This window comes from Aspergillus clavatus, genomic scaffold (assembly GCF_000002715.2).
Source record: "Aspergillus clavatus NRRL 1 1099423829806 genomic scaffold, whole genome shotgun sequence".
Lineage (NCBI taxonomy): Eukaryota > Fungi > Ascomycota > Eurotiomycetes > Eurotiales > Aspergillaceae > Aspergillus > Aspergillus clavatus.
This window is the reverse complement of record NW_001517093.1, coordinates 752,884-768,246: the sequence shown is the minus strand read 5'-3', so window position 1 is coordinate 768,246 and position 15,363 is coordinate 752,884. Positions and strand designations below refer to the sequence as shown.

Below are 15,363 nucleotides of genomic sequence, written 5' to 3'. Positions count from 1 at the left end.
AATCACACGTCTTTAAAAACCCTATTGTATTGTCAGAAGCTGAAGATGGTTGTACTTTGGCAGATGGGGAACTTACAGATGTTGTTCATAAAATTGGAGCATCTATATAGCGGTTATCCCACGTTCGTGAGACGTTGATGAGACGTGCATGGGCAGAAAAAGACTTGCCTTCCTTGGACATTTTTCATAGCATGTCTCAATGGAAACCTTGGACGTCTTGTCGTTGGTCCAGTGCAGGAATGCGATCAGGGAGTTTGTCTTGGGATCTCGGATGATGGTATCAACTTTCTTCACGTCGTTCTCCCAGCTCTTCGACTTGGGCACCCAATCGGGTACCTCGCTCTCTTCTGGGGTCTCAGTGCTGGCGGCGGTATCTGGTACTGCTGACCGTCTTCGCCGCTTGGGGGTCTCTTTCTTGTCGGGTGTCGCCTTGGCACCTCCCATGGACTTTCGCTTTCGGACTGCGGCTGGCCTCTCGGGTCGGCCTCCTTGGGAGCTATAATATTCCTCGAGAACTTCCTTTGCGCCCTCCCTAGTGGTTAAGTCAGCACCAGGTTCGTGCTACGGGTAGTAGCATGATATCATCATACAGAAGGTTTTCTTCCGGTTCAAGAGTCTGATCTGCTGGATCCTCGTAGTCGCGCCACTTCACCTGAAGTAGGAGTTTGCCCTAATGCCGAGGTTAGTGCAAACCATCGCGCTGGTGCGGTGAAACAAGGACGGTGTTGAGATATCCGAATGACATACGTCCTTTGCGAACTCGTGACCCATAATCTTCTCAACAACGTAGCTGCCGCCCATCAGCGGTGTGCGACGACTGAATTGTCCAGAGCACTCACAGTCCTTCATCAGTCTCGTTCTCATTCTTATTCTCTTTCTCTTTGTCTTTCTCATCTTCCTCCTTCGCATCTTCCTCCTTCGCATCTTCCTCCTTCTCATCGCCAGCGGCATCCATCTGATGATCGGCGTCGTTGTAAGGAATGGACTCGCCGGTGGACTCGCCGTCCGAAAGATCTTCCACCGGAGCTACCAGACAAGGTCAGTCCGACATAACGGGTGATAGCGCATAAGTCGGAAGGTTCACTCACGAGGCATTGTCCTGAAGGGATTGGCAAGGTTGAGCAGTGAGGAGAACGTTTTGGCGATGGTGGGTGATCCCAAACCCAGCGACAGATTCGAATACCGGCACTGGTGAGAGATGATAAGACGTTGGATATGGTGTATCGGGGACGACGATAGTGATACCCTTTGGGCCCTCTTGCGAAATGCCCAGGTCGCGCAAGAAAGCGCGTGGAGGCGTTCAAACACGCTATACCCGATATGGAAAGCAGCTCACTAGCCCAACTGGGAACATCTCCAGAAATTCTAAAAGTGCCCTTGTCAGTGAACATCGGCTGTGTCCAGATTGCTCAACTCTCTCCGCCTGGTTCTACATTTGTAAAGGGGGCTCTGCTTGGTCTTGCTCACTTTGCTGTAATAGACCTTTTGTTTAACCCTTGAGTCTAACTACCCTGCCCAGTGGCAGACCGTCAAGATGGCGATGCGTATGTTCTTCAATACCCCTCACCACCGTTCGCCGTACTGACTGTCTCCGGCTTCCTTGATCTAGAGCTTGATTTGTCCCAAGGTTGACCTCACCTCTGCTACGACATCTCCGATCCTCCATCGCTGACAACCGCAATAGCTTCCGTGTTGAAGGATGAACAGGGCCGCCCGTTCATCGTTGTTCGAGAGTATGTTAGGAGAAGCCATCAATCCCTTATCATTACACCTTGCGGAATGTGGGATTCGTTTGGCATACAGGCACTAATTCAACAACTCCACATACAGCCAGGGAAAGAAGAAAAGACAGCACGGCACCGATGCCGTTAAAGCACACATCGTCGCCGCCAAGACTGTGGCTAACATCGTGAAGACCTCTCTGGTATGGTCAGGAGATTCTACTGTCTGGACGAGCATCTAAGAAGTAATTTAGGGTCCTCGCGGTCTCGACAAGATTCTGATCTCTCCCGATGGTGATATCACGGTGACCAATGATGGCGCAACTATCCTGGGCCAGGTCCGTCCCCGAACTGACGTCCCCGGTTATCAATCCGAATTCATGACTGACTCGTGGGAACCCGAAGATGGAAATTACAAACAACGTTGCCAAACTTCTGGTCGAGCTCTCGAAATCTCAAGATGAGGAAATTGGCGATGGAACCACAGGTGTTGTCGTCCTGGCGGCGGCTATGCTCGAACAGGCGGCCGAGTTGATCGACAAGGGAATCCACCCCATTCGCATTGCAGACGGCTACGATCAAGCGTGCGAAATTGCCATTGCTCAGCTGGACAAGATCAGCGACGAGATTCCGTTCACCAAAGACAACACCGAAAACCTGCTCAAGGTTGCGAAGACCAGTCTGGGTAGCAAAATGTACCGGAACTCTACAAAGCCTAGTTTTCCCCCTCGGTCACCTCAAGATTTCTGATTATATGTTTTAGTGTTTCGAAATCCCATGATCAATTCGCCAAGATCGCCGTTGATGCGGTACTCTCGGTCGCTGATCTCGAGCGAAAGGATGTCGACTTCGAACTGATCAAGGTTGACGGAAAGGTTGGAGGAGCTCTGGAGGACTCCGTGCTCGTGAAAGGTGTAATCGTCGACAAAGATTTCTCCCACCCACAGATGCCCGACGAGGTCACAGACGCGAAGCTGGCCATTCTGACCTGCCCGTTTGAGCCCCCAAAGCCGAAGACCAAGCACAAGCTCGACATCACATCCGTCGAAGAATTCCAGAAGCTGCAGAACTACGAGAGGGAGAAGTTTACAGAGATGATCCAGCACTTGAAAGACTCGGGTGCCAACCTGGTCATCTGCCAATGGGGTTTTGATGACGAGGCCAACCATCTTCTGCTCCAGAACAAGCTGCCCGCTGTCCGGTGGGTTGGTGGTCCTGAGATCGAGCTGATTGCCATTGCTACCAACGGCCGCATTGTTCCCCGTTTTGAGGACCTGAGCCCAGAGAAGCTGGGTACGGCGGGTCGCGTGCGGGAGATGACATTCGGTACCACACGGGAGAAGATGCTTGTGATTGAAGAGTGCGCCAACAGCCGGGCGGTGACGATCTTCGTGCGAGGAAGCAACAAGATGGTCAGTTATTTCTCCCCCCCCCCTTCTTTTGTTGTCTGAAGAGACCATTTTTGGCGATAGCTGACTGGCTGTTAGATCATCGACGAAGCTAAGCGTTCGCTACACGATGCCATCTGCGTCGTCCGCAATCTGGTGAAGGACAATCGGGTTGTGTACGGGGGTGGTGCGGCCGAAATCGCTTGCTCTCTTGCTGTGGAGGATGCAGCTGTGAAGGTAACAATCAAGGGTTTATTATCCACGAGTTGAAACTAATGTGGTTTTTTTTTTTCCTTTCTTCTTCAGAGCCCCGGCATTGAACAATACGCCATGCGTGCCTTTGCCGATGCGCTGGATGCCATTCCCCTGGCATTGGCGGAGAACTCTGGTCTGAGCCCGATCGAGACGCTTGCCGCGGTCAAGTCGCGCCAGGCTCGGGAGAAGAACTCACGGCTGGGTGTTGACTGCATGCTGACGGGCAACAACGGTATGTGCTGCGCTTGTTGGGTTTGGTACTGAGGTTTGATGCTTACGTATGGTTTCTAGATATGAAAGAGCACTTTGCTATTGATCCTTTGATCGGTAAGCGCCAGCAGCTTCTGCTCGCTACCCAGCTTTGCCGCATGGTTCTCAAGGTATGACCTCTTCTATTTCAGTGTGCTCGAGTTTCGGGAGGAAACTGACCTGGACAGATCAACAACGTGATTATTTCGGGTGATGATAGCCAGGACTTTTAGAATTCTCTATACAAAATCTGCTCGATGTCCGCGAAGGGGTGAAAACTTGTCGGTTTTTCCACGGGACGGTTAATATAGGATGCTTCTCGAAAATGTCAAGCTGATGATATAATGAACCTTTTTTTGAGTCTCTCTTCGCCGGTATGATATTGTCCAGCCTCGCTTCGTCGGATGGAAACTGGAGTGAATCCGTCTGCCTTGTGGCCCAAGACTCTCAATCACTAGTCTCTCGCTAGACCAGCAACGGCCGATTTATCTCAACCTTAAGTCGTAAGCTTGATCTAATCCCTTGCTCTGTGTGTAGTGTAGTGTGTAGTAAAGGTTGTGACTTTGAGTCTGTGACCCTTCATGCTACGGTTCCGCATGGAAAGATGTCATGATTGTCATGGACCAGGGTGTCGATCAATAGTCAGAATGGGGAAGTGATGTGGTGGCGCATAGTCAGTTTGTCGACGGGTGCGGATGTATTAATAGTATGGAGGAGAAGGTAGACTTCCCGCCGAGGAAGCGCGCACGCGGGGGGGGAAAGGCAAAAGAGCAACACTTCAACAAAAGATCTGGGGAACGTCAAGCTTCAAGCTGCGATAGGCTGTCGCGTCTCCTGATCCCGCAAATAACTATCCAACAAGTAACAAGAGATTTGCCTCCAACCAACCAACAAGAGCAGGAAGGAGAGATCATCCAACTCTCTCTCAATCCCTAATCGAAATTGAGCATCTGACATAGGATTCATATCAGCCCGCATTATTGGACAACGCACGTTGGGATGTTTTCCAGTATGCGTTTCCTGACTCCTGAGTCTTCTCAGTCCGAGTTTAGTCTCTTCCAATCTCCTTCCGCTGGATAAAATGAAACGCCTTGTCTTGATCATTGGTACGAGACAATAGACGAGATAGTCTACAGAGTACAGTACGCTTGTTCCGTGGTGGAGTGGAGTGAGCTGAAGCCCGTCTCCATTGGATGGCTATCATACTCATGGTTGAGGAGATGCAATTTACCCCCGTCAAATCCATAAGGTACCACGCCGAGTTGGGGAATTGGCAAGACACGCGTACTTGGGTCTTGGGGACTTTGACTGGCTCCGAGTTGTATGGACGACGGCGGGTTAAAGCCGAGTAGTCTAGAGCCTAGGTATCTTGGCCTTTGTATATCTAGAATAGCTGGTAGATAGAGTAGGGGTTTATGTCCACCACGCTTGGTATCTACCTAAGGCTCTCGTACTGTTCGGATTCTTTGAAATTTTTTTTTTCATCCTCCTTGCACCATACATCTCTCGATATTCTATCTACATACACAGCGTTGTGATGTCTCTGTGATTCTCAATATCTCCTCTGGGCAATTCCGAGGCCGCACCGGACGAATCAGCGCTGGCGATCACGACATTTCTCCATTCTATCAGATCATCGACTAGTAGTCGACCTAGTCGAGGGCCCCCCAGCAGGTTCAAGATGATCACCAAACCGCATCAGCTTCATCCTCTGGCGAATTTCTGGGAAATCTGGATTCCTGTGCACTTGTGTTTGTTTGATTTTAATCATCCCATCGTGTGTCGTCCGTGGAATAATAGCGAGCTAACCTCCTTATTCAGTGCTAACTAATCACTTCTAAAGTACTATCTACTCTAAAGTCCACCTCACCCCTTCTGCATCACTCCCAACTGCACGCCTACGACTGGCTCACTGTTGTCTGACTCTTGTCTCTCTAAGTCTCTCCTCATCTTCATCCCCATCGGCGTCATCGTCATCTTCCCTCCACCCATCAATCCTCCTCCTTCTCCTCTCTCTCTCTCCCCCCCAGTATTCGTGGCGCATCCCTCCCGCGATATGCGAAGTCATTGAAAGCATCCGACAGGCTATGCAAGACGTGATTGCTCAATAAATACACTTACCGTATCCTTCTTTCTACCTTCCATCGTCCATTCCCCATGGTTTTTTTGATTTTTTTTCATTCGTTGGCTCCCTGACTCTATTTTCCGAGCCTTTCCCTCTTCAGTTCATCACGACTCTCAAAAAGGTCTCCTCGGAGGTCACACTTGGAAATTCTCTCTGGGTAGATTATATCTGTCTTGATCGAATCTGCTCCTCTTGTCTCTGGCTGTACAAGAAGTGGATGACATAGGAAACCCTTTTTTTAGGACAAAAATTTAGGAGAAAGAAAAAAAAAAAAAAAAACGAAAAGAAATAAAGGATCAAAAGGCTGCATCTTGGTCCCCAATTTTCCAGACCCCCAAGATGTCTGACGAGTTGCAGCAACAGAACCTGGCTCGTCAGGTGGCTGCATCCAACGTCGAGAGACTGGAGAATTTCAACTTCTTGCTTTCTCGACACGATCCCGCCGTCACCAAATCGCGACAGTATTCTTTTGATGCTGATTCCACGACCCTGGCATCCTTCCAGAATCTGAACATGGAATACGATCAGACTGAAGGGATGGGTGGTCTCTCTGTCAGCTCCTATGATAGCATCGACGATGACCGCAGTCCCATCGATGTGAGAGGGTACCCATATCATGGTATGTGTGAGCCTTTTTGTACTTTCCACCACCTCCCTCCTTCTACCTATCACTGTATCTTATCACCACCTTTCCTGTCTGGTACGGATGAGCCTGAAAGTTGCATTGGTTGCGCCATCGCCTTGTGCGCTGGTCGGATCTCCGATGTGATGATTTGCTAGTCAGAGCGGGATTCCGCAGGCCCACAGCTCGAGCTCATGGTTCTCTGGGGGGGAAAAAAAAAAAAGAAGCTTCGTTTTCCTGAACAGTTCTTCTGCTTTGTCTGCAAGTTTTTTGTTTTTGTTTTTTCTGCCTTCTCAGTGGGCCGAGCAGTGGCTGCGCCTCGCGCTGGGAGGTGAGGATCAAGTCTTGCACTCACGCGCGCATGGCTGGTCGAAGAGCCATTGGGGCTCTCGAGCTGTGATATTGGCCCCTGGGTTTGCTTACATTCCTCTCCTTTTTCCCTCTGCTGGAGGATTGATCCCTCATCCTTGTGTCCTCCTCAACCCCAATTGTCTCATCGACCCCGTTTCTCTCGAGATGGCCGCTCTGCTGGATGCTACTCGACGATGATCACGCAATCGCTTGCGCTAATGACACCGTCCGAACCCCAATCCCTGATGCTCACTTATTCGCGCTCTGTCCTCTGTGTTGTGCCCATGTGCCTCTATCTTGTGTATACCACCCGTCGATCTCTGATCCTCGGGGTCCCGAGATCTTAATCTGCATGTCTTTCGCTCATGCTATGATAATATTTCACCCACCGTGATCATGTTCGGTTCTTCTTTTCTTTCTTCCTCTTCTTCCTCCTCTCGCCGTGACCTGCACAGTTAAGCTCTTCTGTTTTTCATCTTCCCTGCGTTGCAATCTTACTTGCTATTGTTCTACTTCATACTCTGCCCCAATTTGCTCCCCCAAACTTACATAGCCTACGCACAGGGGACAAGTCCATCAACTACTCGCTACCGGACCAGATGCTCTCCTATCCAGCCCACCCGATCTACCCGCCCATCTCATACGGTGCCGATGAGTTCAGCCACCCGCCGGGCGCCATGACGCCCTCGGACGTCTCGTCATCCATCTCGCCACCCAACGGCCAGGTCGGCAACACCAAGTACAGCACGCCCATCGCTGGCGACTCGATCGCGTCCGCGCTGGGTCAGGAAGAGGATCTGCGGCGCGCGGCCGAGGAGGACCGCCGCCGGCGCAACACAGCCGCCAGCGCCCGCTTCCGCATGAAGAAGAAGCAGCGCGAGCAGGTCCTCGAGCGCACCGTCCGCGAAACCACCGAGAAGAACGCCACGCTCGAGGCCCGCGTCGCCCAGCTCGAGATGGAGAACCGCTGGCTGAAGAACCTGCTGACAGAGAAACATGACACTTCATCGACGCGTATGGCCCCGCCGGCTGCCGCTGGCAGCGAGGGCTCGTCCGCCCTGACCCAGAAAAAGGGGAATGGGGTCACAGGCAGCGGGCAAAAACATATCCAGCCAAAAAAGAAGGGCGTGGGGACCGAGCACTAGCCTTCAAACAAACAAAGTTATAGTGTGGTTTTTTATTTTCTTCTCTTTTTTTTTATTTTTTTTTTCTTCGTTTCTCATTCTCATCATCTTATCTATCTTTTGGATCTGTTGGGTACACCGCGTTCATATTCTATATTTCTTTATTTCTCTCCTCTCCTCTCCATCAAGACGCAGACTCGAAGACAAGGAGCTGGAATCAACCTCAACATGACGATGTGACGAACCTCTACGCTTATCATCTTTGCATGTGTGTGCGTGTGCTGTCTACATCTCTCTCTCACACAGTGGAAATCTTTTTTTTTTTGGTTCATGGCGTATACCTCGGGTGTTTATCTGCGCGTTGGAATGATTTGAATTTCGGGCAAGATTGGGAAAGCAAAGGAAAGGGAGAGCAGGTCTATTCCCCGTTTCTGGTGGAGCTGGAGCTGGAGCTGTGCGCCGGGTCGTATCTATCATATCATATCATATCATATCATTTTATACTATATATCGTACTACAAGTGAATGGATGGATGGATGGATATCACGTACATTATATCATGTCCTGGGTTCGTGTTGTATAATACGGGGTAGTGCTCCGTACCAGTTGAGACAGTAGATACCTAAGTTATATATCTCCGCCTCTAGCAATCATTTCCCCAGGAACTATGAACCATCCACACTACACACACACACACACACGAAGATCTCAAGGACTATATTTCATTTAATAAATAGGATAGTATTACATTGCGCGTAGCCCTCCTGCCACATCTCCGTCCTGACGCAACACAGACGATCCATCCCCTGGCTTGTATGTAACATACATGGGCCAGGGGTAGAAAAAGCGCCTGGACGGCACTCAATACCTTCTGACGGAAGTGGACAGGGATTAAAGTATTAATAGGGTAGGTAACCATTGACCGGTTGTAGGTAGGAGGCAAAAGGACGGAAACTTTCAACGATCAAGAGGGAGAAACAAAAAAAAAAAAAACAAAGCGGACACCAAGCGAATTGCGAACAGGAGTATATGGAAAAGGAACGAAACAGAGACGAAACCAGCCAGGGTAGTATACTACAGGGACATTGGAAGTAGAGGTGAGTGAACAGACGCCTTTTCCTTTTTCATTTCATTTCATTTTTTTTTCCTTTTCATTTTTTGTGGGAGAGTTTTGGAAATCGGCAATGCTTTATGGATTTCACCTCTTAGACAGACACAGGCTCTCTAGTCTCTTCTCGACCCCGGGTCTCGCCGTCCACGGTGCTGGCGATTTCCTCGCCATCTTCATCGTGCTGGTAATTGGGGTGCTGGCCGGCGGGCACCCAGGAGTCCCGGTCCCGGTTCATGGGCTGGTCCTGCTCGGACAGATCGACGCCCTCGCGGCTCTTGGCAGCGGTTTCGCGGGCGCGCTGGGACAGCGAGCGGGACCGGGTAGAGAGGCTAGGCTTGACGGCCGCCTTGGACTGGACCCAGTTGGTCAGCGCCTCCTCGCAGTCCTGGATGATCGCCTTGCTGGCGTCGTAACCGTCGTACGCCTGACGGGTCTCGCCGGGCGTCACGGGGGTGTCGTCGACCAGGTCCAGCAGGTGCTTGCCGTAGCCGGCGATGATGGCGACCTTTTCGCAGTGCTCGCGCAGCGCATCGAACTGATACTGGAAGGCTGCCTTGAGCTTCTCCCGAGTGATGTTGGAAAGCTGGGCTTCCGCAACCAGAGACTCTGCCTCGGCGCGGACCAGCTCCTGTTCCAGGACCACAATGCGGGGGGAGCTGGGGTCCTTGTACTTGAGCTTGGCAATCTCATCAGTGATCTTCTGCTTGCCTGTTGGGACGTCAATATCTTGCCTCAAAAAAATTTGATGACATCGATTGAAAAAAAAAAGAACTTACGGTCTCGGCTGGGCTGGACCGACGCTTCGATGTTCCGAATGCTCTTGATCGTCACTCGGTACTGATCGTAGCGGTCGACAAACAGATCCTCGAGCTCTCCAATCTCGTAGAGCAGAACTCCCAGCTTATCGGTGACATCTGAGACATCCTCGTCGCAGTTCTCACCCCAGATGGAGAGTTGTTGCTAGAATGCACATCAGCATGAGACCACAGTGTTAGAAATAGTAATAAGAAGAAGACATACCGCAGCCTCCATGCGCTCTCTAGCGACCAGTTCCATACTGCGCATGACATTCTTCTCCATCTTGACGAGCTGCGACAGCTTCTTGGCGAGATCGGGGCCAAAGGCACCCGCCGCATTCTTGCGGAAGGCATGGCCTGGATGTCCAACAAGCATTTAGTCTTCAAAGTCGCCGTGCTCACAAGCTCTTGTCGCACTATACAGGGAACCACTCACCGATTCCACCTTTCCCTAGCCATCTGTTGGATTTGGTGGATGACAATGGCGGCGGGGGATTCTCAATCTGCGAGGCAGTGGGAACGCGCGACTGGCGCATAGAGTATGTGCGATGCATGGTTGATGATGCGTGATGACAGCCAGGGAACGAAGAGATAAAAAAAAAAAACAGTACAACAGAAGAGAGGATATTCAGAGAAAAGAAGGGGTGGGAAAAGAGTCAAGAGAAGAGACTTTTTTTTTTTGGTTTCTTTCCTCGTTTCCTGTCGAAGAGAAAAGTGCGGTTCAGTGTTCAAAAAGCACCTTTTCTTTTGCGCACGAATGACGTGGTTTGCGGCCGCAACGGGATGCAACGGAAAGGAAAGACGAGTCACCGTGCGAAGGAAACAGACTCTGAACAACCGGATCGAGACCAGAGTGGGTGACGAAAGGGACGGAGAGTTTGGTACTCTCTGTGCTGTGGGAGACTTGGGGAGTCGGGAGACAAATCAATGTAGGGAAGAGGTGGTATTTGCCGGGTGGTTTCCTCTTGTCTGGTCTTATCTCGATATGGGTTCTTCTGATTCCTCTAGGGAGATTAAGGTAGATCGAGCGATCGGCAGTAAATTAATTAAAGAGGAACCTGTTCGTTCATCGTTGGGTGGGAATTGGGAAGAGAAGAATGATAGTTAGTGGTAGTAGTTAGTAGACTACAAGTCACAAGTGAAGCTGCAACCACTGGCCGATCATGAGTGACGTCCACCATGGGGGAGGCACGAGGGGCACTAAGCCCGATTCGGCGGTGTCTGTCTCCTCTCGACGGAGGACTACTATTAATACTATTAATATACTATTACTATACTACGACGCTGTCCACCAGCAATGACGACTCGATTTCTGGTTCAGAAGGAAATGGACAAATCATAGTGAGATTAGCTCCTTTACTGAGTCCCAAAGCAAATTCTTCACCATCTCATTGCGACTCTGCATCTGCTACTGTGCACTGTATAGCTACCACAGCTACCACAGCTACCACAGCTACTACACTCCTACAGCAATCATGCTTCCTCCGACGTCATCGAGGGGAGAGCTAACTGCTGATGTCATCGATTACTGAGCATTCAGCAAAGAAAAGAAGTCAAAGAAGGAAAAAAATCAGATCCTGCGACGCAACCATGTCATGATCATTCTCACTCTTCGGTATTATTATTATTATTATTATTATTATTATTGAAAAGCAACAGCAGCATCTGGTCCAAGGGACAGCAAAATCTGAGAGACTGGGTTGTTCCTGTCGTATGCAGGGAAATGAGGATCGTACAGGTACTCCGTAGGGAGCTCGCTACCATCCACCAGGACAAACCCCTGTATAGGTAGAACGCCGATTTCTTCCAGTAATTCTAGTAACCTATAAAGTCCCCAATTACTTCTGATACTTAACTCTCCAACAAACAGGGCTCAGCATAGAATTAGTATATAGATCTTTTAAAGTCATAAGGGTGGTATTAGGCCCACCTCAAGTCATTGATAGGCCCGGAATCTAATTATCCAATTCTTCTATAATACAACCTCTGTCTAATACATGACGACTGATCCTGCCCCCGAAAAGTCCACAAAGGCCTGTCTCTTAACTGTTCATCCGCCGTCGTGTCTTTCGTTTCTTCGTCGTCATCTCGTCACTCCCGCCCTCGGTTACATTCCGATCTTGAGTATGGGTCCCCCTTTTCGTTCCCTTGGTCTTCCCTCGGGCTTCCTTCGATCTTTGTTCGTCCGTAGAGCCATCCTGGCCGCCATCCGGTTCAACTCCCGCCTGTTGGCGAAGACGACCGAACGCTTTTTCCATTCGACTGGGTCCGCCCGAACGGACACGAGGCGCAAACGCGCCAGCGCCCTGAGGTCCAGTGAAGAAGCTGGTGATATTGGCCTGTGTGCCCTCCTGCTCTCGGCGGTTCATGTCACGAATCACCGGGACCAGAATCTCGTCCGTCCGTTCCTGGCTCCAGCCGATCGTGGTCATCAAGAAATCCCGGAGGCCATGGAGGTCCGGCACGCCCCATTGAAAAGGGGAAGGATCGGAATCGACCTCGGGCTCCAGATAGGCCGTGTCCACCCGGGCATCGGGGAAGGAAGGAGGTAAGAAAATCTTGGTCGCCGTCTTGCGGAACTTCTTGTAAAAGGCGGCATGCTGGTCGTTGGGGATGCTCATCCCCGTTTGGATCTGAGTCCACCAGTCGCGAAACTCCTCCAGGCTGGAGAATTCGGTGAGGATCTCCAGCGCCGTCACTGGTCCGATGCCAGAGATGCCTTCTGTGTAGTCGCTGCCGAGTAGATGGGCGAAGCTGATGAGCTTTCGCCGCTGTAGAGCATACTCCTTCTCCATGTCGGACGTGAGATAGCACTCTACGTACTTGCTCTGGTTGAACATGTTCTTGTAGACGCGCGTCCCACCAAACAAAAAAATATCGCTGTCATCAGTGATAATCCCATCGACAAGGCCCAGTGAGACCAGCTCAGCGCATTGCGCCTCGGCCTCCATCGGCGCCGTAACATACGGCAGGCCAAACAGCCTCAGCAGCTGCTGGCACTCGGTGATCATCACCTGCGTGACCTCATCCGCATCTCTGCGGTCTTTCTTTTGTTGAGACCGGAGCTGCTGGAGCTCCTGCTCATAGTCGAATGCGTTTTCGGCTTGCGAGCCAGTGTTGAGCGTCGCCGCAAAACGAACATGTTCCTCGCCTTCAGCCGCCAGCTGCCGCATCAACTCCTCGTCTTCCGGGTCTGAAAACTCCCCGGCGTCGTCCGCCAATACTCCTACCTGGTCCGTCCTAGGAGTATCCGGTCGTTCAGGTCCGGTAACAGTAATTTCTGCCATTCGTGCTTCAGGCTGTATAGTAACATCCTCAAACTCGGGCTCGGGCGATGGTGTGACATGCGTGTGCGTGATTTCCTCGTGAGCTTTCGACAGAGAACGTTCATCATCTGAAGCCTCCCATTCATATGGCACTTCCTCTGCTGCCGTGTCCTTGTCAACTACTGTCGGTAGCTCAACATTATTTGATTGACGGGTAGGAGGCGTCACGACACCATCCAGCTTAGCGGTATCCGATATCAAAGTCTGAGTACTCTTCTGATCCTCCTCGGGCTCGGCTTCTAAATCGATGACCTCGTTCGGTTCGGGGATTTGATCCACATCTATGACATCTGGAGATCGAGATCCTTTTAGAAATTGATGACCCGGAGTCATGACTCTGTCCCGGTAAGCTTCCAGTGAAGTGTTGTCAAGTTTGTCAGCAACAAACTCCTCATTGGATTGACCCCCCGAAAACCACGGCGGTAGCGGCAAGCTCTCTTTCTTCTTCTTCTCCTTCTCTTGTTGTTGCTGCGGCACAGGTTCTTTCTCAAACCCGCCGGCATCATCATCCAATTCCTCATGAGCCGGCTTCTGCACCTTTGATGGATTCAACTTGATAGATTCAAAAGGGAGAGGGCCTTCGAAGGGATGGTCGATGACAGGCCGAGGAGCTAAGGTAGATGGCCCCTTCTCAGTCCTGCGAGACTGTGCCAGGGCAGCAGCAAAATCCATCTCGTCATCCTCGCTTTCTGCGAAATCGGGCGACGCGTCCTTTGGCAGTGAAGCTGGGGGAACGTTACGATTGATTGCAATGTCGGACATGTCTTTGTCGTGTTCGGCATAACGACCCGAGGGCTCCAGAGACATTGCAATCGCCCTCTGAAGATCCTCATCGTCGCTTTCATCCATATGCAAGGCTCCAGTGTCATTGCGATGCTGAAGGGCCCGTATAATCGCCGAATCGCCGCCTGGAACGAAGAGAGCATCATCTTCAGCCTCTTGAAACAAAGAATCCCGTCTTTCGGCATCAGGCCTCCGTCTTTCGATTTCTGCATCAAATACGCCTTCTTGTGGGAATGGAAGCTTGGGTAACCGATTGAGCCCTTCGATAGGGACATCCTCGAATCCGCCATCATCTCCATCGGAAACTTCTTCGTGGTCATAGATAACTTCCTGCTGACCATATTGATCCACATCGATCGGCTTATCAGCGCGGCCTTCACCTTTATTTCCCACAACACCAAGCACCCAGCCACCTTCAACCGCACTGTCTTGGACAAGAACATACTCCTTCCCACGTTCTCCGGCGATTCTCTGTCCGGAATTGTAAAAAGCCTCTTCACCATTCATACCGTTGAGATTCATCAACCGCTGGGTCAGATCGTTCCGTTCCTTAACACGCTCAATCTGAAACCTTGAGAAAGCCATGCGGTCAGGAAACATATTGTCCAACTGCTGCTTGGAGTAGCCCATTCGCAGACGACTCCTAAGCCTGGCGGCATTCAAGATGTTATACCGATCTGTAGCAGGAAGACTTATGAAGAAGGGGCTATCAAAGTCGATCTTGGAGAAGTCGTAGAGATTGATATCCTCCCCCTGATGAAAGTGCCTCGCATAATCCTCTAGCTCTTCGCGAGACATGATGCGCGGATCATTCGGCGCTCCCATCTCCGCAAGAGATACTTGCAAATCTGGAAGGTGATAGGCATCTTTTTTTCGGAACGTCCGACCCTGTCGTTTCTCCTTCTCCGTTAAAAAGGTCTCCTCGACATAAACCGGATTATCCGGGACTTCCTCCTCTTCCCGGCGAGAAACTGCATTCTTCCGCCGCGCTGCTTCCTCTTCTGCAGACCGCTGCATTTGCACCGCAAGCAGCTTTCCAGCCGTTCTCACCGCATCTTCTCTGCGACCTTCTCGTCGCTTCCTTCTCCCAGCAATTGTCTCTCGCTTCAGTACAGGCGCGCCACCATCAAACACAAACACCGGCTTGATTCCAAAGTAGAGCAGCTTGCATATTCGGCGGAAGAAGCCAACAACGTGAGAATTACGTAGTGCATTGCCCTCCTTGTCTCGCACCGCTTTCAGAAACTGGTAGATCCAGATCGATGCATCGACAGCCAAGCGCTTCTTATTCAGAGTCTCAAGCTTGATAGGTCGTGCACAAGGCTGGACGACCGTCCATAAACCAGTAACACCCATGCTGATGCGAGGGGGGAAGTGGTTCGACTATCATGCACCGTATGCCGCAGAAAAAATAATCGCTCACATGGCTGATGCTAAAGTTACTCAAGCTCAGCCAGTGATGTGTGCAGAAGGGCCAGTCGAGAGGCTTAAAGACATCGCAAATAAATGA

At 50.8% G+C, this 15,363-nt stretch overlaps 5 protein-coding genes across 5 annotated transcripts, besides 9 other annotated features; 2 read left to right on the top strand and 3 right to left on the bottom strand.

Annotated features, from left to right (window-relative positions):
• Nucleotides 1-102: 102 nt before the first annotated feature.
• ACLA_081710 (chromo domain-containing protein) lies at nt 103-1,095 on the bottom strand (the record flags this gene model as incomplete). The annotated part of the gene is made up of 5 exons (XM_001267906.1): nt 103-532; nt 591-670; nt 748-790; nt 840-1,026; nt 1,089-1,095. 5 exons carry the CDS (start codon nt 1,093-1,095, stop codon nt 103-105), a joined length of 747 nt encoding a protein of 248 aa, XP_001267907.1.
• Nucleotides 893-940: a microsatellite.
• A 439-nt stretch (nt 1,096-1,534) lies between the features above and the next one.
• Nucleotides 1,535-3,846, top strand: ACLA_081700 (chaperonin-containing T-complex subunit CCT5; the record flags this gene model as incomplete). Its single annotated transcript, XM_001267905.1, has 10 exons — nt 1,535-1,544; nt 1,685-1,733; nt 1,831-1,924; nt 1,976-2,059; nt 2,127-2,416; nt 2,485-3,133; nt 3,209-3,346; nt 3,416-3,596; nt 3,656-3,744; nt 3,802-3,846. 10 exons carry the CDS (start codon nt 1,535-1,537, stop codon nt 3,844-3,846), a joined length of 1,629 nt encoding a protein of 542 aa, XP_001267906.1.
• Nucleotides 3,847-5,996: 2,150 nt separating this feature from the next.
• Nucleotides 5,997-6,031: a microsatellite.
• A 46-nt stretch (nt 6,032-6,077) lies between these two features.
• ACLA_081690 (bZIP transcription factor) lies at nt 6,078-7,856 on the top strand (the record flags this gene model as incomplete). The annotated part of the gene is made up of 2 exons (XM_001267904.1): nt 6,078-6,357; nt 7,276-7,856. The coding sequence occupies 2 exons, from the start codon at nt 6,078-6,080 to the stop codon at nt 7,854-7,856; spliced, it is 861 nt and encodes a 286-aa protein (XP_001267905.1).
• Nucleotides 7,116-7,149: a repeat region.
• Nucleotides 7,857-7,884: 28 nt separating the features above from the next.
• Nucleotides 7,885-7,924: a microsatellite.
• A 375-nt stretch (nt 7,925-8,299) lies between these two features.
• Nucleotides 8,300-8,344: a microsatellite.
• Nucleotides 8,304-8,332: a microsatellite.
• Nucleotides 8,345-9,041: 697 nt separating the features above from the next.
• On the bottom strand, nt 9,042-10,298 carry ACLA_081680 (Eisosome component PIL1/LSP1 family protein; the record flags this gene model as incomplete). The annotated part of the gene is made up of 4 exons (XM_001267903.1): nt 9,042-9,655; nt 9,724-9,907; nt 9,968-10,101; nt 10,181-10,298. The coding sequence occupies 4 exons, from the start codon at nt 10,296-10,298 to the stop codon at nt 9,042-9,044; spliced, it is 1,050 nt and encodes a 349-aa protein (XP_001267904.1).
• Nucleotides 10,299-11,169: 871 nt separating this feature from the next.
• Nucleotides 11,170-11,201: a microsatellite.
• A 159-nt stretch (nt 11,202-11,360) lies between these two features.
• Nucleotides 11,361-11,391: a microsatellite.
• Nucleotides 11,362-11,391: a microsatellite.
• A 395-nt stretch (nt 11,392-11,786) lies between these two features.
• On the bottom strand, nt 11,787-15,209 carry ACLA_081670 (ssDNA endodeoxyribonuclease RAD2; the record flags this gene model as incomplete). Its single annotated transcript, XM_001267902.1, has 1 exon — nt 11,787-15,209. One exon carries the CDS (start codon nt 15,207-15,209, stop codon nt 11,787-11,789), a length of 3,423 nt encoding a protein of 1,140 aa, XP_001267903.1.
• Between the last annotated feature and the right edge of the window lie 154 nt (nt 15,210-15,363).